Consider the following 22,781-nt stretch of genomic DNA (forward strand, 5'->3'; position numbering starts at 1 on the left):
AAATCTCATCTTACGGTGCAAAAAATAATAAAAATCAGTGTGTGCTGCATGGACTGATATTGATGCAATTTATTTAATCGAGGTTCTAATAACTTAATCAATTTGGTCAGTACCATGACAAAGTGCAGCCTATCATCACTACCTCTTTGAGAATATAATAATATATATTTTTGGGAGGTGGGGATCATTAGAAACAAATTATATTCTGATGGAAAATACAAGTAAAAGTACATGTAAAGTATCTGGAAAAAGGTTACTATCTCAGCTATAGAGGACATCATGCATGACAGTCAGTTGAGCTGAAGAAATGACAAATCTGCTAACTTCCCTGATATACGAATGACAGTTAAGTACAGCACTTCATTCCATTGATAAAACAGCATTCCACATACACTTTTGCCCATAAACTCTGAATAATTTTGTTTTCAGACACATTTTTCTTTGCGGTCTTATTTATACACATCAATAATCACGTTTAACCAGGTATATGATTATGTTTTTGTCCTACTTTCACTTTATCAAGAATAAATCACAATGTCAAAATCATTTTGAAATGTAAAAATATATTATTCCAACAACGTAAATCACACAAGTTTATGCATGTATTCAGGTACAGTATGTAATCTGGAGGTACCAGATTTTTAGATATTTGAAGTATCCTCTTGAAACGTACAATGAATTATCCATACTGAATTGATTTTTTTGAAGTTAGACCTCAAGTTATCTGAGTATCAGGCACTAAAATAATGAGCTTTTTAATCATTTACACTGAGAAAAAGGACACAATCTTTCACTTCATGGTTCATTTCATACTTTAATTCCAGTCGTAGGCTATGGATCAAATATCCAGAGAGAATTTACTTTTTTTTCAATTTCTCCAGTATTCATGTATTTTCATGCATGAGCCATTATGAAACTGAATGTGATTATTTCTCCCAAAAGAGACTTAAGTCCAATTTGATTAATGAATGAGATACATATATTTTCACTTGTTGCTTCGTTTGTAGGACTTTAATCATAAATATGTTCTTTAATATAGTGTCCAAAAGCCTCTCTCCATAAAGTTAACATACATACATTTAGGCAAACTGTGTAAAATGTAGCTGTAGTGAGTATATGTTAATAATTAATGAGATGATCCATGCAGTAATTTTGGTTTGTAGAACTATATCTAGACAAAAAACAGCAAATTAGAAGCAAACATTGCAAATATTATGGTTTGAAGTGAAGTTTTAGTGACATCATGCATGAAAGGGTTAAATAGTGGCAATACTAGATGTTTCTGCATAGATGTTTGGGTTTTCTCTTTCAGATTTTCGATGCAGGTGTATTGTTCGTGCAGCTTTAATCCTCCACATGGCAATATGCGTTGCTACCAAACAACTCAACAGTAAAATAAAGAGGATCCAGCGAAGAGTTGCCCACCAACTAGTTCAAAGTAAAATAAAATAAATTAGTTTCGCATGGCATGTATCTGCTCAAATCTTGGATATTTTACTTCAACTCACCTGATTTGATTTTGTTCCAGAACTGAGGATGAATTTGCTGTTGTCATAATGGTTGTTACTGTGAGAAAGAATATTTGCATTAAGAAAAAAAACAAACAAAAAAACCCCCCAATACACAACACCAGAACAATTGCAGTAGTCAATTTACCTGTAATGTGTATTTTTCTGTTATGATAAACTATTATTGATCTGAACCAAATTAAAATATTGTCACATTTCAGTTGATATAGATTGTCCATCAACTGCAGGCCTATTATAAAGCTTTTTCACAGCAGGCACGTTGACTTGTTAAAACAGAAAACACGGGTGAAATTGGTATCATTAAAAATGTCTGCAGCCCATTTAGGTATATCAGTTTCAGACCTTGAAACTATGCATTCTGGTTCACTGGAATGGCCTCCTGGGGCAACTAAATGGAACAGAATATAGTTAATGTTTTCAGCAACAGCTGTGCTTCGCCTGCTTTCATGAGCCAAAATGTCTGCTGTGAAAAAGGTTTATCTGACAATAAGACAATACTGACATTACATATTACAGTCGGAAAAAAAAATAGAGGTTTAAATACTAACACTAACAATGGCTGGATTCCATTTGGATAGCACAGTTTTTATTGCTGTCTCACTGTCATCCCTTAGTGGTACACGTGAATGCAGCAGAGTCATCATTAATATAAGTAAACACCTGTGATCTTCTTGCTATAATAAGCCCAAATGGTGATGGAGGAGAGACGTGAGGAGGATGAGATGAGGCTGAGCAGAATGTGTAATGCTCTACCAACAGGGCTGTGTACTTTCTGTTGTGCAAAGTTTGTTGTTAATTTAGCTTTTATTGCAAATTATTATGATTATCCCAAAGTACTATTATTATTATTATTATTATTATTATTAGTAGTAGTAGTAGTAGTAGTAGTAGTACTTTTATTATTTATTACTACCAGGGCTAAAACTGTGCAATTGCATATTTGTACTACTGTTTTTATCGTTATTGTTGTTATTATTTTCTTTTTCATGCGTACATATGTGTATGTTTGCTGCTATCGGAACCTTAATTTAATTTCTGTCCACGGGATTGATAAAGATTGAATCTAATCTAATCTAATCTAATCTAATCTAATCTAATCTAACCGAACCGAATCGAATCGAATCGAATCGAACCTCACATCACCTCATCTCACTTCACCTCACGTAACCTAATCTAATCTTTCTTTAACCCATAAAGACCCAAACATCCACTGGGAATCAAAAGTATCTACAAAACTAAAATGTTTAATACCTGTTGATCCATTAATCCTATCAGTCCATGTAAATAATTGGTGTAAAATGCAGTTTGTCATCTTTTCATGGTCATCAGATAGACCCATTTGGACTTTCAGAGGCTCTGCAGTGAACATGGAAACACCATCATCTTCTACAACATTGATTCACCAGTAAAACCCCTAGAGTTGGATCAATGACAGTGGACGGAAACACTTAGTTCGTGTTCAGTTAATGATAGATTTTACATAAAAAGTCACTTTTTCTTTAGTTTTCTCTGTTTCTGATAGAATAACCCTCAACCTTAATCTGGATTTTTATGAACATCTAAATGATCAGTAAATTAAATATAGGAAAATGCTTAATTGTCACAAGGAAAAAAAAAACAATATACAGAGGAGAATATTGTGATAAATGATGGTAAATCACTTAATAAAGGTTAAATAGAGAGAAAAATTAATTTGGGAACTGCTGCAAAAGTAGCACTGGGTCTTTATGGGTTAAAAATACACTGGAGAAAATATATATTATATTACAGGCAGAATCTTTCCTTAACTGAGGCAGAATTTAAGAACATGTTACCAACAGTTAGCATAATTTCAAGGCAAACAGCATGATTTTACACAAACTTAGACTTGATTGCAGTTAAGTTTTGATTCAGAGTATGTATTTGCACATAGTGTCTCAGATTATACCTGTGTAACTGTGTGAGATCCGAAGGCTGACAGGACAGTGGTTATTCCTTCCATGTCTGGCAATGACACACCAGTATGTATCCTGATCACTTTGTGACAGCGAAGTCATAGTTACAGTGAAGACCCCCTTGTCCTTATCATCAGCTATGAGGCAATTTTTATTATTTCGGTTCTTGGGGGTTTTCACGACTATTTTGCACCGCTCATACACCGGTCCTTTACACCAGTACTTTGTGTAGTCTCTGAACTGAAGGTCATACTGGCACGAGACTGTGACAGATCCACCAGGTGCTGCTTCTACCACCTCTGGCGCCGACAGCTGAACTGAATCCACAGTGTGTTTTGTCAGCCAGAAGACACAGAAAACTGGAGCTGCAAAAAGCAAAACAACTCACAATGATATCAGCAATCGAACAAAGCAACATCATCCATGGAAGTTAATTTATTTCGAGTATTGTAATTGTAAAAAAAGAAATCTTACCATTAAGGAAGCTGACCAACATCCTGGGATTCATCATGATGTGAATGAAACTAACAGTATAAAGCAGAAGCAAAATGTGCAAGATGTAAGGGCTTCTTCTTTTTGCTTTTGCAGGCAAATTGTGCAATCAGAGTGTGGGCAATATTCACATAAACATGTGCAAGTAAGAAATTCTTATTATTCTTAAGTTGAGTATTGCGAACAATGAATGAACAATATCGCAAGGTGTGAACTAGTATGCAATAACAGATGAATGACCAGTTTATTTACTTAAACAGCAGGTGGCACTAAAGATCAGGCTAATTAATGCACTTTAAGTTATCCTTGAGTGTGTCCTTTTGTATCCTTTTCTACATTCTTAGTGGATAAAGACTTAATAAAGAAAAGAAAATGAGTACCTTGCGATGTAAAAATGTTGCAGTGCTTGCATACTTAGATATTACAGTTGTCTTCCTCTTTTTGAGCAGATATCTGTCTAGAGAAACCCCACACAGTGTATTTCCCGTTCTCAGCAAATCAACCTCCGACTTTGTATAATGTTTTGTAAATCTGGTTTGCGACTGTAATTTACTGTAGGACAAACAGTGTTATCATTTGCCTCATTGCTTCAAATCCATTGCATTTGTCTGCATGTTTCCTCAGGCTTTCACTCCTTTAATTTGATTCTCTGCTATTTTGTGCCACTGTGCATTTTTAATGGCTTAATAATGATGTAACTGATGCCATCATTATCATAAAGGATTATGCTTTCACTTCTTGGTTCATAGGGGTTTTATATTTCGTATGCATATTATAGTCCCAATGGTTAACTTTGTTGCGTTCTTGCTGATCAGTCCTGTAGATTTTAACAGTATATACTATATGTATTTATATTGTAATTTTCATGCATCTGTAAAGAATATTTCTTCAGTTATAGTTAACAGATAGTATTTATTGTAAAGAATCTTAATTTCTGTTGTCATGCTTTGCCATATTAACTTAACACATAATGTTTTAAGATTACTTTACCTCTGCTATGACTCTGCTATGACATGCAATGTTTACTAACTGATACTACTATATGTTTTTATAATTTATGAATTCACTACTCATATCATTGTTTATTTTGAGCCACAGCAATTTCCCCTGTGAGTCACCTCAAAAAGTAGTTTTAGGTTAGAGATATTCCAACTGAAAAAAAACCACAAACAAACAAAAAAGTAACACAAAGCCAGACATACTGAAGCAGGAGAATATGAGTGGGACTGTGATACAGTTTTTATGAGGCAGACTGACTTATTTGCTACAGGGTCAAACTGAGCTACTTGAATTTTGAAGAGTCTTCCCAAAATTTGTCCACTACATAAAATATTGATATCTCTTTTCAATCATTTAAAGTCCTGGAGAAATAGATTCTCAGGGTTTAGAAGGGAATTAGTCTAATGTCATTTGGGAGTTGAGGTCAGAAAAACAGAACAGGAAGTTGTGACACATTGACTGGTGGTGATAATGTCATCACCAGTCACCACAAAGGTTGCATCAGACCCCCCCCCCTCCCCTTTAAATTATGTTACATACAATCCCACACATAAAAATATGAAATTGCATATCTGTCACTTGTGGTTACAAATAAAGAATACTTTTGTCTAACTTTTTTTTTATTATTAAGTTTTCATCAAATATCCACAAAAATGTATGAACAAGTAAATGTAACAACAAAACATACAACATAACGTTGTATGGAATTCCTTATGTGCAGTATTGTGCGATATATACACCGCTGAATAATTTTATTTGCAAACACATTTTTTTTTTATTCCTGTTTATACACATTAGTAATCACCTTTGACCAGGCCCAATTATTCCAAACTGAATCCCAGTTACACTTTATCAAGAATAAATCACATTGTCACAATCATTTTACAGGGAGAGGTAAAAATATTTTATTCTAACTTTATGGAAAACAGTGAAGTTCCATTTAAGTGTTTTCATTGTTTTACAAATGTTCAGTTTTTTGTGTTTTTGTTAAAAATCTCCTCTTTGTTTCTCAACATATAAGTAAACTTCATCATAACACATATACAGTCTCGGAAAAAATATTAGACCATCAAAAGTCATCAAAAACAATCAAGTACTAACTCCTGTGTGTATCATGTGACTAAAACAGACAAAAGAAAACATGGAATGCCTAAAAGCACTGTTTTTGTCGGTACAATGTCATAGCTATTGATGTAAGAACTGAAGTGATTTTGGTTATTATCAAGAAAACATGGAAAATGGATAGATCTCAGCTCTGAAATTAAACTCTTATGAGCTATTTTTGTTGTTGTCATTATATTTGTCCAAACAAATGTACCTTTATTTGTACCAGACATTAAAATGAACAAGAAATTGAAGAAAACAAGAGGTGGTCTAATAATTTTTTTTCCGTGACTGTACCAGGAACCATTTCCAGCCACCAATCAGATTTTGGAGTGTTTACACGTTGCCAATTCTTAGTAACAGTTTTTTACTCTATATATGTAATTTACAGCTCAAAATAATTTTTGTACTTAACATTTAGTCAGTAAGGTCTTATTGTTTTGTTTAGTTCCAGAAAATATCCAAATGATCTCTGTTGTTGTATGGTGAGATGCTTACTTTTTATTCTATGTGATGTAAGTCTTCTATAACTTAATATAAAACTCATTTTTGTTGGTGAATATTCAGATTAAATGAGGTCAGAGTCTCCATATTCTCTTTTAACTGTGCATGTATGATGTGTGACAGATTAGTCTCAGTTCTTAGATTTGTACCTTGAGGAAAGAATTGTCAAGTAGTCTACAAACCCAACAGCTCTGACATGATGAAAAGGATCTTGGGAAAAACTCTACATCTGAATGATTTTGGACTTGTGATTAAGCAAATCAGTAAGTTTCAAAACTGTCCCACTTCCCTTCCCTTTGACATTTACTTGACTTCTTGTTTTAATTGGTGAGACACACCATGAAAAGTTGATAGTGTTGGCCCCGGAATGGCACCAGCAAAAGGCATTACTTCTACTTCCCACCCCTTTAGCTGAGCCACAGTATTTTCCGCTGACAGCAGCAATCATTCTTTAAATATTACATAAACTATGAAAGATAAAAAAGGCTGCATTATAATGGAAGCTAAATGATAAGATAAGAACTCCATTTACCCTGAGAAGGCTTTGATTTTAGCACAAATTCCTCTTCATGACATGTCACAGTGCTCTTCTCAGCTTGATTAGAGTTGTCAGACATGTTTATCATCACAAGTCGGAGCTCTAAATAGTTTTTCGAAGACCATTTTGCCAGTTTGTGTGAGCTGACTTCTAACATTTTGCTTTATCCTTAGGCATTCAGCTCACATTCCACTGCTAAATTACTGCAGGTAGGGTCTATGTCTGTAGTCATCACAAAATATACATTATCTTTTGTTATTTATCCTTGTGTAGATTTGCAACAGATCATTTATATTTAAAAAATTGTCTATAATAAGGTCTTGGTGGAAAAAACAAGACTGAATTGCATGCCAGAGTTAAAATGTGTCTGCATCTGAAAAAAAAACCCCAAAACAAACATTTGTGACATAAGTTTCTGAGTGTTCTTTTCTCACATATTTGAGGTGAACAAGTTTTTTGCATATTGCGGCAGAGCTTGTTTTTGTGTTTACTTTGGATAAATGAGACCTTCACACAAGGAGAAAATGTGCCTGTGGAGAATATGAGCGAAAGTGTGATAAGTAATCAAATATTACTGCTTATGTGAGCACATTTAATAATCACTTCTGAAGCAATCTATTGCAAATAAGTACCTTTTGGCAAATGTTGATAGTCTGAGTAAAAGTGTGTATAAAAATGAGTGCACCTGTTAGAGGACTTCCTTGTACAAGGCAATCATGGGCAAAGTACTGTTAGTGACGGGTAAGTCAGTGCTGCTGATTCATTGTTTTCATTTAGCACAGGCTTTTTTCTGTAGTTTTCCTAAGATTTGGATACACTGTTGTAATGTAACAACGTATCTTTTAATTTTCCAGCTCTGGCCCTGCTGCTGCATGCACAGCTTGGTAAGCATATTATATAAAGGATGCAGCAACATCTCAGTTTTGGAGTGCAGTGGGTTGGTTTTCTGTTTGCACATAATACATTACATTTTGCTTTAAAGGCTCATCCTTCATACTATCATGCTACTTCACAAACTGGGCACAGTACAGACCACCACCCACCATTTACATGCCCACTGACATCGACCCATGCCTGTGTACCCATCTTCTGTATGCCTTTGCCACCATTAAGAACGGTCGTCTGGCCACCTTTGAGTGGAATGATGTGGAGCTTTACAGTCAGTTCAACGCTCTGAAGAATAAGTGAGTCACTAAGAGTTCTTTTAACTTTGATATGTCTGTGTTTTTTTCTTTTTAAGACTGGAAAAAAAGAGCAATATTGTTAAAATGAATGACACCCAAGAAGTGTTTTCATGTGTCACTGTTAAGTGTCTAATTCTTTGGCAGGAATGGCAACCTGAAGACTCTCCTGTCAGTTGGAGGATGGAACTTTGGCTCTGCAGGGTAAGATAATCTTCAGATATACACTATGCACATCTGATGCTCTATTTTGATGGGATCCTCTGTTTTAATAGATTTCTTTTTCCTCATTAGTTTCCACCAAATGGTATCAAACCCTGGCAACCGTCAGACTTTCATCAACTCTGTCATTTCATTCCTGAGGATGTATGAGTTTGATGGGCTTGACATTGACTGGGAGTATCCAGCCAACAGGGGAAGCCCCCCTGAGGATCAGGAGTACTACTCTGTTTTCCTGGAGGTTTGTTCACCTTGTAGTGTTTCGTGTTCAATTTCCGGTTTTACATTCTTCTTTAGACCACAGTATATCCCTATGGTGTTTCTACTGAACTCCAGTGAATAAACAGTTACATAAAAGGGAATAGCATTAAACCTGAAACATGTTACAAACTGAGTTATAAATTCTGACGTTCACTTAATACAAAATATCTGCTGACTTTCAACAGGAATTGAGAGCTGCCTTTGAGAATGAGGCCAAAAAGACCAACAGAGCTCGTCTTCTGATGTCTGCTGCTGTGTCGGCTGGAAAGGATACCATTGATTCTGCTTATCAAATCCCTAAGCTTGGCCAGTAAGCATTTTGAGCAATGTACACAATGTCCCACAGCAACATGATAGGTTACAGTCTAATTAAACAACTCTGAATGTCAGTCATACAGTTCTTTAAGACACATATAAGTTTTAATGGTTGTGTCCCCCATAACCATGCAGGTCCCTGGATATGATCAATGTCATGACCTACGACTTCCACGGCTCTTGGGACCCAATGACTGGCGAGTGCAGTCCCCTGTTCAGAGGCCCAGAGGACCAGGGTGGCTTTATCTATTTCAATGTGGTATGTACTCAAATATGACAATTTCAGAATACACCTGAAATTCCACTATTACATTATTCCTATGTTTTCTGTATGTGAATTAAAGAATCCTCAGTAGTGATGTATTACTGGATAAAGTGCATGTCAATGTACAAATCTTTTGTTACAGGACTATGCCATGAACTACTGGAAGAGCCAGGGTGCCCCAGCTGAGAAGCTGATTGTGGGTTTCCCCACGTACGGTAACACATTCACTCTCAGAAACCCTGCTAATCATGGTGTTGGAGCACCTATTGCTGGTGCTGGAACTCCTGGAAAGTACACACAGGAGGCTGGAGAACTCGCCTACTTTGAGGTTCGTCTAATTATTGTAATAAAGAGTCTTGAATATTTATGTGGCTTTAGAATTCTTCTGTGTGCTGGAAAACAGAGCTTATTTCAGCTTATCATACTATTACAGGCGTCAGATAAAGCTCTGAATGAGTTTTCGGCTTTAGGTCATTAATGCATTACTTTGTGAAATTACAGATCTGCGGCTTTTTGAAAGATGGAGCCACTGAGGTTTGGAACCAGGCCCAGGATGTGCCTTATGCCTACAAGGGAAACCAGTGGGTGGGATATGACAACGTCAAGAGCTTCCAGATGAAGGTAATAGGCATGTGGGATTTTTTTTTTTTGACAGGGCAATATCTTTGGCTGAGCTGAATTACCTTGGAGCTAAAATGTGGTACAAGCTCTAAAATGTTGTTTTTACCTCCAAATAATATAATACCAGAAATTATATGTGAGTACAAATCTGAGCATTTAAAGCTGATTTCCTCTTTTTTGTGTTACTGCTGCTGCATTGATTGCAGCTACCTGACAGGTTCCTCTATTATGATGCTGCTTCTAGGAACTAATAAAAAGGTTTTCTATAACGCCATCTTCTGGCTGTTTGTAGGTTGACTGGCTGAAAAAGAGCAACTTTGGAGGTGCCATGGTGTGGACCATTGACATGGATGACTATATGGGTACTTTCTGTAACCAGGGAAAATACCCCCTGATTAATGTTCTGAAGAAGGGCCTCAATCTGGAGCAAGCATGTAAGACTTTAAATAACCCCATCACATACCATACCTTTATCATAGCATTTATGATGAATGTGCAATGTAGTTTTATCAGATAATGTTTCTTTCAATAATTTGTGATTTATTGTTTTAGCCTGTGCACCTCCTGCCACTCCCCTTCCTCCAATCGCAGGAGTGAGCACCACAGCTGGAAGCAGCTCTGGTGGTGGATCCAGTGGTGGTGGATCCAGTGGTGGTGGCTCCTCCGGTGGCGACTCTGGCACCAGTGGCATGGACAGTGGGTTCTGTGCTGGAAAGACTAACGGCATGTACCCTAACCCCAAAAACAAGAACCAGTTCTACAACTGCAGTAGTGGCAAGACCTACTTTGAGCACTGCGCTGCTGGTCTGGTCTTTGACAGTTCCTGTTCTTGTTGCAACTGGGCCTAAAGCTTAGGTCTGGATGACTCTGTTTTACATTTGTTTTTCTTTTAGTTAGGCTCTCTACGCTGTATACAAAGCCCTTCCTTCCAGAGTGGATGTTGAACAATGTAAAACCTGAGGCTGTCCTCTTGAGTTGTTGATTAACATAAAGCAAAAAAATAAATAAATAAAGATCTGAATTGACAAACACGTCATGTACAAACCCATACGTTTGTCTTTGTCATCTGTGTGTTGCAGTGTTGTGCTTCAATCAAAACTAAATTGTTCAGTGTATCAGTATTTTTGTTTATTGTGCAATACTTTACAGTTTGTAAATTCCCATTTACATAATTCGTATAAGACAACTCATACAACTATCATATATCATGAAAATATAAGATTACAATTAAACAATATTCATAAAACCTCTATAAAATTGCATAGTACAGGTGTATTTCACTCTAATAAAATCATATTGATATTATAAATTTCTGATGCTAGTGAAGTACAAAACAGTCCATGAATGCACAAGTTGATATGAACATTGTTCATGATTTTCAAAAACTACAACCAAACAACAAACCAACACACAAATAGACCAAACATTGTCTTTCATAGTGGTACTGCTACCTTCAGTTCAGTAAAAGTACATAGAGTATCTTTGGGAATAATGTTTATTTTACAGGCTTTGGTAAAATATATTAAGTCTTTCAGGCAAATGCAAGGCCATTAATTTGATGACAGTTGTGAAATTTGGCTCTCACTTTAGCCAAAGAATGAAAAAAGAAAAAAAATTGTACCCCCTCTCAGCTACTATCTTTCTCCTCTGTCTGTTCTGTTTTTGCAGATCCATTTTGCTCGGGGGCTGCCTCCTCCACCATGGCTGACTTCTTCTTAGTTCCTGTGTGGATGCAGGGAAACAATATAATATGTGGTGAGTATAACATGGATGCCGATAAACCCTCAGCAGAACTATAAATCCTAATTCCTAGGGAAAGTACAGGGACTAGGACTAAAAGTGTACCTGTGAGGTAGTTTCTGTGCATTCGATGGAACAGTAGGAGTCCAATGAAGAGGATAAAGCCAAGGCAGGCGATTATCATTCCACACAGCGGGAAGCTGTAGCTGCCTTCAGTCTGGATAATCTGGAATCCAGACAACATTAAATGACTGAACGTGAATCTATATTTCTCCTGGGCTTGTTTTGCAATTATAAGCCTTTTCTCTCCCTCTGCAGCCTGCTTGTATCCATAATAATAAAGATATCAGACTTACCGAGCCAACCAGAACCTGCATTACCATTTCCCCCATCCCTGCGCTTGTTACCAAGACTGAGGTTGCACATCCTGCAGAGAGAAAGGGATTGTTTATTTACTGCCTAAGCTTTGAATCTATTAGTAAGTTATTATCATTTTGATATAATTGTGTTTTTGTACCCTGGTAATCAAGGATGTCCTCAGTATACGCGAGCATACAGGGGAAGATACTGCTGAGGAAAAGTCCACATAAACAAGTCCCAACAAACAGAAAGACGCTGCTGGTGTAGAAAATGAGCAACATCAACACAGTCACAATGGCACCTGCCTGTAAAAGCAAAAAGAGTTTATGACATCAGTATTGGAAGCTCAATCATGTATGATGTATAATGTGATAGCATGTCATGTGTAAATGGCCCTACCAGGTTGAACATGAGCAGTCTCACTGGCTGGAAACGATATGAAAGAGGAATGGATACTAGACGTCCCACAGTGATTGCTGCCCAGAAGATACTGGCCAGGTAACCTGCTGTCTTATGGGGCAGTGCAATAGGCGGGGTCACAGCATAGGTGTACACAAAGCCAGCATATGCACCCTGAAAAGCAGAGGGCAGTCTGTTTATGTGGAACTGATTTTGGATGTATTCTTGAAGTTTTATTTGGAGCATAATGAGACGTATGAAATATGCATCATTATTTATCTGCAACCTTACGTACCACAATACCGTCGGTCATAAAAAGCACCATCCCGCCAAGGATATGAATCATAAAGAAGGATACTGGCAAACCACGCAGGTTATCATTCTGACAGCAGCTAAAGATATCCCCGTGACCTGTTACAAAGCAAAAAGTCATAAATGACAGATTGCAGCACACTAAATGGCAGTTATTCTTTTTTTCAACCAACCTGTCTAAAAATCCAGGCAAGGGCATGCATTAACAATCCTAAAATAGAAGCTCTGTATGAATCTTTTTTATTTTATTTTTTTACCTCCAGCCTCATGTTCTGTTTGTTCCACGTTTGAGCCCTCGGGCCCCTGCTGGTTCTCCATTGCCAGTTCATCTTTGTCGAGAAGACGAGGTGTACTGTTGGGACAGCATGGAATCAGCTGTTCCCTATACATCAGGAACAGGACTGCAATGGGCACAGGCAGCTGAGGATGCATAAATTATAATTATTTCTGTTATTATTGTGATTTGAAAACACTAACAGACATATCAGAAGAGAATATGTAAAGGAAAAAAAACCCTCTTTTCACGCTTCCATCATACATCTGTTCAGTCTCTTACATTGATAAGTGCCATGATCCAGAAAGCATAGTGCACAATGGACTCCTCTTCCCATGCCTCCTGGGGCGTGTTGCTCTGAGTTATGTTGTGCTCTGCAATTGGACTGTTTCTCAGCATGCTTCTGAAATGATGCATGATCTCAGTCCCATTCCCTGTGTGATTCCCGCAGCCTGTCTCCGAGAGGAAAGGATCTGCAATCAGTGGGCTCACCAGGGCTCCAAATCCAATGAAGAAATGAAGAGCCTGCAAAATGTTGAAGACAAAGGGCAGCGACGTGACTTAGTGCAATTTTTCAAAAAGTATAATTTATTACTGAGGCCCAACTTGACAATACGTTTCTAAATGCTGACTGTACAACGCACAAACACTGATCCATTTGCTTTTAACTGGTATGTGAATGTTGCCTTGTCAGTAAAAAAGAATCTGCTGGCGTTAGAGTTATCAAGATTCTCACCTGTAAGAAAACAGCTGAGTCCTTCTGATAGATGGTCACCAGTTGGATATTTGCAATAGTGTCAATGATACCCATCGCCAAACCAGACACAGCCATGGCAATAGCCAACACAAGCACATTATTGCACAGAGGGATGATGGCAAATATAACAGAGATGATGAGAGCCGAGACAAATAGAGCAGACAGAGCGCTGAACAACCTTTAGGAGAGAAAAAAACAAAACAAAAGCAAAACAAAAAAAATAATATAAATGCCTGTTTTTGCATGAACATGAACACTGGATGCGACTTCTTGATACTTACGTCCTCTTGAAAACACCACCAACTGAGCTGCCAATCAACAAGCAAAACTGCTGGGCGAAGAACACCCAGGTAATCTGACTAAGCGTTGACTGTGTTTGACATTGCAAGTCCAGAATTGTAGGTCCAAGAAAAGCAATGCAAAGTCCAAAGCTGAAGAAAACGCTCCAATAAGTCAGTGTGTGATGGGCATTCCTTTTGAATAGGGTTACTATCCGCTCATCCAGAAACATCTTGGTCACTATTTCAGGCCTATATTGCTAATGCACAATTAAGATAGTCAGCTCAATGAAAACACACTGCAGACGACTATCAAGTATATGAACTGTGACACCAACGCCAGGATGCTTTACAGACGCTTATTGCACTGTGATGAGATTCTAGATTTCTTTTTAAGCTTTTAGTTCCCACCTCTTTGTATTGCTTAACTGAAGAGGATGTCCTCTTGAGTTAATGGGTGAAGTGGACATCCTTCTTACAAAAATATGTTAATATGAATTGTGTCAATGATTAGCATTGAAAAAGAATGTCAGTTGAAATGCTACCAGAAAACATCCATTTACGTGTCACAACACTTCCAGGTCTACTGGTAGAAATGGTCTGATTCAGAATATGACTCATAGGCTTCTCATGGACAGACTATCTTTATTTCATATTCTGGTGACTCATCATCAGGGGTCATTGATAGTAGAAGAATGGTTACATAATGTCCTCTTAGATGTCAATAAGATATAAACATTAATATTAGTAAAACCTGTAACATGTAAGTTTCATAGTGTTTGCCCCAAATGCTAATTTTCAATACTTTTCCCTAGAAGGGCTTTTTCAGAATCAAAACAGCAAAACAAAAAGCATCATCTGAATATAACTTGAGATGAATACAGCAACAAAGCATATAATGCTCGTTAAAACTAAGTATTTACATTGTTGCATGATTGGTTTGTTTTATTACAATTTACTACTCAACTCTCCACCAGTTACCAAAAGCATATTCTGATCTAAAATGTTTAATAATGTCTGAACCACTAATCCTATCAATACATGTTAATAATTCAGGTAAAATGCAGATTCTCAGCTTTTTACTGGCATCAGCTGTGACCCATTTCGACATTCAGAGGCACCATACCGAATATGGAAATACCGTCATTTTCTGCACTGATTCACCAATAAAGCCCCTGTAGTTTGACAAATGCCGCTCGTTTTGGCAGAAAAATGCACTATTTCTCCAGTTTGCTCTGTTTCGATATAATACATCTACAAAATAATTAAAAGCCTAAACAGATGGAAAACCTGATTTCTTCTTTCTTCTTTGTTTCTTGTTCTTTTTAAAACATAATTTCTTCTATTTCAACAATAGCGATCATGAGATTTGGTGACAATCTGCTTTAAGGTTAATGCATGTCAACTTTTAATGATAATTGCTACGGCTGTGGGTGTGAGAGGGGGGTCCAAAGTTCAGGAGGGTGAATAAGGAAGGGTATGACACTACAATTTTTAAGCTTGACTCCGTTTCAACACAGATGTAAAATTGCACAGAAAACTAACATATCCAGTGCATTTCAAAGCTGATGCATAATTTAGACGTTTTAAAGGCTTGCATTTAATTGTGATGTGGATTAAATGGGTATTGTGTATTCTATGCTATATAGTGGATGAGTAATGCGTTGTATTACTTGACCCAAAGAGCAATGAATAAAAGAACGGACTAACACCCAAATCCTTTAATGATTGCACAGAAGAAGCAAAGCTCAACTTGTTGTGGCCAAATGGGCTTCCGGCAAGGTCGAGACTGGGGAAATTACTCAGGCTTAATACTGAAATAGTGGATGTAATCATCTTTGAACTTTTTATATTTTATTGAAAGACCCAACAGAGTTAAAAAAAAAAAAAAAAAAAAAAAAAAAACATTAGGAGCTTTATGAATTATGTATAGGCCTGACAATGGAACAAATGGTTCATGAGTTTAATTTGCAGTATTATTTTCAACATGGGACTTTTGTTGTGCTCTTATCTTGCTACTACAGTGACCTGATTTTCTAGTTCAATAGTTCATCTGTGTCTAAATATAGAAGTATTATGCATATCCATGTTAGCCGTCTAATTAAGAAGAAGTCTAATCTCTTTGCTACACTTTGCTGTTACAAAATATGACACAGTTTTCTACGACTGCGTCTGTATTATATGTATTATATGCAAGCTTGCCGAGGTCTCAGCAGTGTAACTGATTAGCTAACATCCCTAAACTGCAGGTACTGTTCAGGTAACAAGAGAAATGTAAGTGTTTTTACAAAAGGCATTCATTAACATCCATCATCCCCCACACTTCCTCTTTTCCAAGTATGGCAACACAAGACAGCTTCTTCAGGTAATTGTCAACCAACTCGATCTTGTGCAAAAAGGTGTTAAATATCAACAGCACTTTACTTAGTAGAACGTTTTTTTTTTTTTGTTGTTTTTTTTTTGTGAATAAACTTGCACAATATAGATGATGAAAATGTACAGTATGTTGCTGCAAATTAAGGGACAAAATATATACTCTGACTAAATAAGTAACCTGTCTTAATTGTCATTTATGGGGATTTATTTTGAATATTTGCATCAAAACTCTACTACTTATACATACATTTTAAAATGAGGTATGGGGCAAATCATACCCTTTGATCTGAAATTTCAACACTAGATGGTGTGAAAGTACTGCATTCATTCACAATTCATATTTCTAATGCAAAACCGATCACATTACACACAACTAAATATTCATGCAGTTCAACATAGAGAATATATTAAACCGAAATAAACCTAACCTTAACCTTCACACAACCCTAAAATGTAACGATTTACAACAAGGAGATTTGAAATTTAGCCAAACATCCACATCATATTAATGTGAACAAATTTATGTCTCCATAACAGGAAGTCAGTTATACTTTCCCCCTCAATGCACAGGATCTATTTTCCAGTCTGGCACATAGTTTGTTGATGGCAGCTACACTGAGAGCCAAGACATCAATAACTGGTATAAAAGGCGACAAAAGCAGTGTTGCCTTGCTCATCTCAGTCTCATCTCCATAGGCTGACATTTAGCCAACTCTCAAACACTGGACTGAGACGGTGCCAGGAAATGTGACGGGAATTATAATCTCATCTCTCTTCTCTTTCCCTGTTTGTCTCTCACCTCTAGTACCTTCTTTATCCGAGCACCGACTTCCTTTAATTTCGAGCGAACCTATCGAACAAAGCACATGTGGTATATCATGAAAGAGGAGCAAAGGATGGAAATGTAATGCCTGTACCTCCAACGCCAATATATTCCCTCAAGATTATGTGCATATTTTAATGTGAATCAGAGCACAAAATAAAAATTCAAATGCACACAAGAAAAGGGGAGTTACGATATATGTATGTATTACTGCTTGTCATGTATGATTTAATACAGTTGAAGTTGTTGTTTTTTTTCTCCAGAAAATAGTAGTACAGAATATTTCACATTTTCTCTTGCATTTATAGCTTCTCATTCTAAAAACCATACTGTTTCATAGCTTTTATCTGGAGGCTGTATTTTAAAGCCTCCCCCTTCAGACCTATTGTCCAGTTGCTTAGCATTATGGGAAAATCTACAGAACTCAGATGAGACCTTACAAAAAGATTCCTCAGGAGAAAATGAACAAAAAGCAGAAAATAGAATATGGATCTCTATAAATATTAATGCACAAATATAGACAACTCAACCATCTACTTGTACAAAACTATCTCCATCCACATTAAAGGAAGCGCTCTGTCCTCATAATCTTAAAAACTGCCCCAAAACCATCATAACATATTAATACTAAAGATTAAAATTAAACACTGTGACAAAGATCTTACCTCCTCTGCTTAGATATGACAAAAATAACCTCCAAAATTCTAACATCATGGCTTGAGGCCAACAACGTAAATATTTTGCATTACAAAATCCTGACCTTCAGCCAACAGGAAATGTGTTGGCTTAACTGGAAAAGTCTATGCAATGAAGTTGACAAGCCTGATTCATTTGCATGGCTTCTCCCTTCAAGAATCAATTTAAAGGTTCAGTGTGTAATATTTAGTGACATCTGGTGGTAAAGCTGCAGATTGCATCACCCTGCCCTGACCTTCACCTGGCTTATCATGGCTGCTACAAACACTAAAGTCCCTCCTTTTATTTATTCCGGACTGTTCAATTAAAGGGATTATAACTCTGATCCGCTGGCAAACATAGCAGGAGATGATAATACACCTTTCAGGCTGGATGCTGACTGACATGAAACAGAAAGAAGAGGAAAAGGAAGTTGTTGTATGCTACAAGGTGGAAAAACATCTCTGAAAGGCGAGTCTCTCACTTTATAGATAAAATCTGCTCTTTCTATGTCAACAAAAACACAACAATTCGTATTTTAGGCGATTAGATGCTAATAAAAACAGAATTATGAATATAATACTCCAGGATTCCCTTAAATCTCTGTAACTCTGACACATTGGACCTTTAAAGGCAATTCCACCAAATATTAACAACAGAAACTTCTGAGACTCTGAGACTGTGGTAGAATGAATTAAATCCTCTCTATTATTACATTGGAATTTCATATCGTCAAAGTAATCTTGAATGCATTTGCCAAGGTGTTTGTAAACTTCTGACTTTAACTGTATATACACCAACCGAGTGAGAGAATTAGTCAAAGGAGACAAGACACAGACTCATGAAGAAATAGGAAATGTATCTGTCACCTATCTACATTTCTCTAGTCGGTCCCTACAGCGCTGGATGGAAATGCCCTGCAGTGCACCCCCTACACCTCTCCTCAGGCCCAAAATAGAGCCAAGGATATGTGGTATGCAAACAGACATGTCTGCAGGGCATGACAGTGATATTCTATGAGGCTCGGTGCTTTCAAACCAGCAGCTGGGGAAGCAGTGAAGTCATAACCACTTGTGAAAGCTGGTACAGCAGTTTATAGCAAAGTTATTCACATTTATGTTAAATAATTGTTGGATATTTTCATGTAAGCATGAGAAACAAAGATAAGACCTTTTTGAAATTAAATAAAATTACACCCAAATATACAAAGCAGGACAAAAGGAAGGTCTTTTCACTTGACTACAAATCTGTGTATGATAAATCTTAAAAGAAGGTTGTTGTTATAGTTGGACTACCCACATTTGGTCTTTCAGAATGTCACAAGTCTTGTAGTTTACTGGACTGAGTACAAAGCCCGAGTGAAAGCTTTAATGATAACTGAATAGAAGTTTAAGGTCACTGGAGCGTTGACGCTTATCCAAAGACTTCAATCAGGAATTCCCACTTTGGATTCCTAAAAGCTCAGCAGACGATCACATCTGGAGCTCTGTGAAGATAATGGCTTCTGTCAGCCAATGCCCGCTCTGTACTTCAAATGAATGGAGCTATCCGAATCTAAGAGCCCTGTTATATTGGCTAATTATTGTAAACTGCCCATCGCCATTTAGTGATGGTTTTTATTGGATTCTTTTACTGTTATTGCTGTAATCTTGTGCAACTGTTTGCTCGGCACCATCACCAGTTTGTGATTTTGATCAAAGATTCAAATACATGAAATAATACAAGTCCTTAAGTATCAGAATCAAAAATAATTGAAAGAGAACACCATATAATAAGGTAAAAATTTTTGTCTACTATGTTTTAATGCAGTAAAGGTGTCATTAATCCTCTCTTTGGTAGTTCAGATTGTAGGGTGAGCTTTACTTTTACATGTTACAATAAATCTTTCAATACATTATAACTCAGTTGCCGCTCCAGCTCCAGCTCAAGGTTTAAAAGGCAAATGTCTGTCCTAATTTTTCTTCAAAAATACAAAGTATATCTTCTTGAATGTTCTTTCCTCACTAAGCTGAATTGATCATAGTCTTAGAGTTATTTGGTTTCTAAAACCTTAACAGGAAAGCTGTAAACAAAACCTTAAGAACCTGAATAAGAGTAAATAAAGGTTTTAATATAAGCCTAAATCCATCTTTTTTTTTTAAGTTATGGTAAATGCTCAAAATGCATTAACAGAGGAGGTTTGTTACTGATATTATTCACTGTCTTTTGTCTCCTCATCCATATCAAACAACAGCTTTGCAACTACAGCCTCTCTTCCCTTTTGTTTTTGCTGTAACTGTTGGAATAATTATAATCTATTCAGAATGGCTGAGTTGGGAGTTAAATTAAAGGGAGCATAACAAAGGATTAGTATCATAGTGAAGTACGGATTTCCTGAAACGGATGTGACATAGTGTTCTTCAACTGAGTCGGCACAGGCATAGAAACTAAGCATTGTGCCCGTTTTCATGGATGAAATGCTTTGTCAGTATATCAGCACAGATAATAATTTGAATGCTGTGATAGAGTGTATGACCTCAGTGGATGTAGTGAAATGAAACTGATGAATTCAAACCTCACAAAGGATAACAGATTTCTGTACTGAGGACTGAACCCGCTTTCTTCCCCTGAAGATTTTCTGTCAAAGCCAGAGAGAGAACAACTCATGCATACAGCTGTCTGGTAATATATGTTTGTACACACATCTGAACACAGAAAACACAATGGTGATTTATTCTTTTCTATCATAAGATGTCTCTTGCGTTTCCCTTCTTCTTCTTCTCCCTGTCCTCCCCCCCCTCGCCTCTCCCGACACAGTTGTAGAGAGCAGAGCAATGATGCGTGTCTTAGTGAAACCTGGTGAATAGTAATGAACTGAGCCTGTGTGTCTATTTGAGGGAAAGCAAGAGGGAGACAGAGAGAGGGTAGCAAAGGGTTTGTAGGGAAGGAGGAGGAGGATGGGGGGGGGGCTGTGAGTGAAAATAGGGCTTCTCTTGCGGCACTGATGCAGCACAAACAGCAATGAGAGTATATAAGCACAGCGGTGAGTGACAAGAGATGCAGTTGCATTAATCCTTTACACCCTTCACATGACTGCCTTCACTCCTTGTCACACACCTCATCAGCCATTCTGATCAGGGTTGCGTGACGTCATTCATTAATGCCTCAACAAACTGTATCTTTTCTCTGACTGTGTTTCTTTGACTTCATTATACAGTAGCTCATTCTCCCCATCTATCTCCCCCCTCATGTAGAAAGCTCTCAGAAGACAGGGGGTGAGTGGGGGGGGTATTGGTGGAGGAAACGGATGAAGAAGAGGAGGGGGGGGGGGGGGGGGTGACTGAATGTGGCAAGAGCACCTGCTGTCTTCATCCCAGATTCACCGGGCAAACAGCGTTCTCCCTCTATATCTGATGGACTGTTAACAGGACAAAGAAAAGAGGCCAAAACAAAGACTACACGACAACAAACTCTGGACACTATGATCTCCCAGTGCTCACTTGTAGCCAGTGCCCATCTGGTGATTATTTAGGTCTCTGGTTACTATTTTAAACTTTACACCCAAACTGTGTCAACTGTGGGCACAGAGTGACCAAAACAAACTTTGTGTTACCGCTGGAAGATAACACGAGCAGCAATCCGGATGAAAATGCTGGTAATGTAAGCTTCTGTTTACAATCGGAGGATAAGTGACTGGAATATTCAGCAACTGGCTGTAAAGATCAACTAGAGTGCCAGGACTGAAAGGAAGGGAACAAACACAATAGTCAGCCCCCCTACCTCAGCCCCTCTTTTATCCCTTCCATCCAGGGCCCATGGGCACTCCGCCAAGTTGGAATCTTAAGAACTCATTCAAGGAAAGCCAAAGAAAGGGACTTGTTTAAAACCAGGACTCATTCTCTTGTTTTTCCTTACATTTCCCACGTGAAGAGGGATTTCTGGTTGCTGTTTTCTCTGACATCGCATCTGGGGATGGAGTGGGGGTGCAGGGTAGGAGGTGGGGAGGATTTCTAGAATTGCTATTCATGTAACGTTTCTTCAGATTCATGGTTTCAGAGTATTGTGAGCAAGTGATCTCCCTTCTGAGCCCCCTTTCTCCCTCTCACACTCTCTCTCCAAGCTTTCATTCTGCTTTTACTCAGTCTGTCTCCCTCCTGCTCACATAGTAACTCCTCCCCCCCACTACCCATTGTCTCTCCATACAGTATTAGACTGAGGGGATGCCATACTCGTTCCAGCGGAGGGACGCAGGAGAGGGAAACGGAGGTAAGAGTCAGATTTATAGCATAAGAATGCATCGGGCACTAAATGCAAATCACCATTCCTTTCAGACTTGTGCTGGTCAATATAGATGTTTGTTTTCATTAAGACTGACATTGATAAAAGGGATTAGCTTCACTGCTGCTCTGGGGCTTTAATGTGTTGTATGCAGTATTTTATTTTAGTGTGTTTTTGGTTGTCTAGTCCGCCAGTGAGTGAAACTAGGTGTTCTTGAAACATGATAAAGGATGAGAAATAAGATGCCAGGGATTTATCTTATCAAGAATGATGTAGCAATCCAAATTGTTATCATCAGAACCTGTTTGTATAGTGTAATAAGTCAAATATTGGTCATTTTCTGTAGTGTAACAGCAACAGGGGCCTTCTGTATTTACAGTTTCTATGAGGAATTTTCACTATTGTTATTTTTCCTCTGTCATGCAAAAGAGAGACATGTATTGAAAAACATGGCCACAATCTAAAGCCATTAAAAGCATCTGGCCACTGACGATTTGGCGAATTGGCTCCCAGCAGAGAGGGGCCATGTACGATGTTTAAGGATTAAAACTAATCCTCCCTGTGGCTG

The 22,781-nt window shown here is 37.6% G+C and overlaps 3 protein-coding genes across 3 annotated transcripts; 1 reads left to right on the forward strand and 2 right to left on the reverse strand.

Moving 5' to 3' along the window:
* Positions 1-788: 788 nt before the first annotated feature.
* Positions 789-4,346, reverse strand: LOC115421880 (CMRF35-like molecule 3). The gene is made up of 5 exons (XM_030137878.1): positions 4,336-4,346; positions 3,938-3,987; positions 3,457-3,828; positions 1,509-1,566; positions 789-1,428 (listed from the first exon to the last, which is right to left on the reverse strand). The coding sequence occupies exons 2-5, from the start codon at positions 3,972-3,974 to the stop codon at positions 1,257-1,259; spliced, it is 639 nt and encodes a 212-aa protein (XP_029993738.1). The 5' UTR covers positions 3,975-3,987; positions 4,336-4,346; the 3' UTR covers positions 789-1,256.
* A 3,470-nt stretch (positions 4,347-7,816) lies between these two features.
* Positions 7,817-10,944, forward strand: LOC115421866 (acidic mammalian chitinase-like). The gene is made up of 11 exons (XM_030137859.1): positions 7,817-7,841; positions 7,955-7,984; positions 8,083-8,284; positions 8,429-8,485; positions 8,576-8,741; positions 8,947-9,071; positions 9,212-9,335; positions 9,484-9,669; positions 9,843-9,962; positions 10,255-10,396; positions 10,515-10,944. The coding sequence occupies exons 1-11, from the start codon at positions 7,817-7,819 to the stop codon at positions 10,808-10,810; spliced, it is 1,473 nt and encodes a 490-aa protein (XP_029993719.1). The 3' UTR covers positions 10,811-10,944.
* A 645-nt stretch (positions 10,945-11,589) lies between these two features.
* mfsd4ab (major facilitator superfamily domain containing 4Ab) lies at positions 11,590-14,315 on the reverse strand. Its single transcript, XM_030138804.1, has 10 exons — positions 14,086-14,315; positions 13,784-13,982; positions 13,330-13,572; positions 13,031-13,193; positions 12,757-12,872; positions 12,462-12,635; positions 12,220-12,367; positions 12,059-12,129; positions 11,808-11,928; positions 11,590-11,684 (listed from the first exon to the last, which is right to left on the reverse strand). The coding sequence occupies exons 1-10, from the start codon at positions 14,313-14,315 to the stop codon at positions 11,590-11,592; spliced, it is 1,560 nt and encodes a 519-aa protein (XP_029994664.1).
* Between the last annotated feature and the right edge of the window lie 8,466 nt (positions 14,316-22,781).

Source organism: Sphaeramia orbicularis, chromosome 7 (assembly GCF_902148855.1).
Source record: "Sphaeramia orbicularis chromosome 7, fSphaOr1.1, whole genome shotgun sequence".
Taxonomy (NCBI): Eukaryota; Metazoa; Chordata; class Actinopteri; order Kurtiformes; family Apogonidae; genus Sphaeramia; species Sphaeramia orbicularis.

Coding starts and splice junctions, on each gene's coding strand:
- LOC115421866 (XM_030137859.1), top strand. CDS start 7,817: ATGGGCAAAGTACTGTTAGTGACGG. Junction 7,985..8,082: donor GCTGCTGCATGCACAGCTTG/GTAAGCATATTA, acceptor TTTGCTTTAAAG/GCTCATCCTTCATACTATCA. Junction 8,486..8,575: donor TGGAACTTTGGCTCTGCAGG/GTAAGATAATCT, acceptor TTTCCTCATTAG/TTTCCACCAAATGGTATCAA.
- mfsd4ab (XM_030138804.1), bottom strand. CDS start 14,315: ATGTTTCTGGATGAGCGGATAGTAACCCTATTCAAAAGGAATGCCCAT. Junction 12,636..12,756: donor TTATGACCGACGGTATTGTG/GTACGTAAGGTT, acceptor TCTGCTTTTCAG/GGTGCATATGCTGGCTTTGT. Junction 11,929..12,058: donor TGCAGGTTCTGGTTGGCTCG/GTAAGTCTGATA, acceptor TCTGGATTCCAG/ATTATCCAGACTGAAGGCAG.
- LOC115421880 (XM_030137878.1), bottom strand. CDS start 3,974: ATGATGAATCCCAGGATGTTGGTCAGCTTCCTTAATG. Junction 1,567..3,456: donor GATCTCACACAGTTACACAG/GTATAATCTGAG, acceptor TCTTTCTCACAG/TAACAACCATTATGACAACA. Junction 1,429..1,508: donor CTGGAACAAAATCAAATCAG/GTGAGTTGAAGT, acceptor ACTTTGAACTAG/TTGGTGGGCAACTCTTCGCT.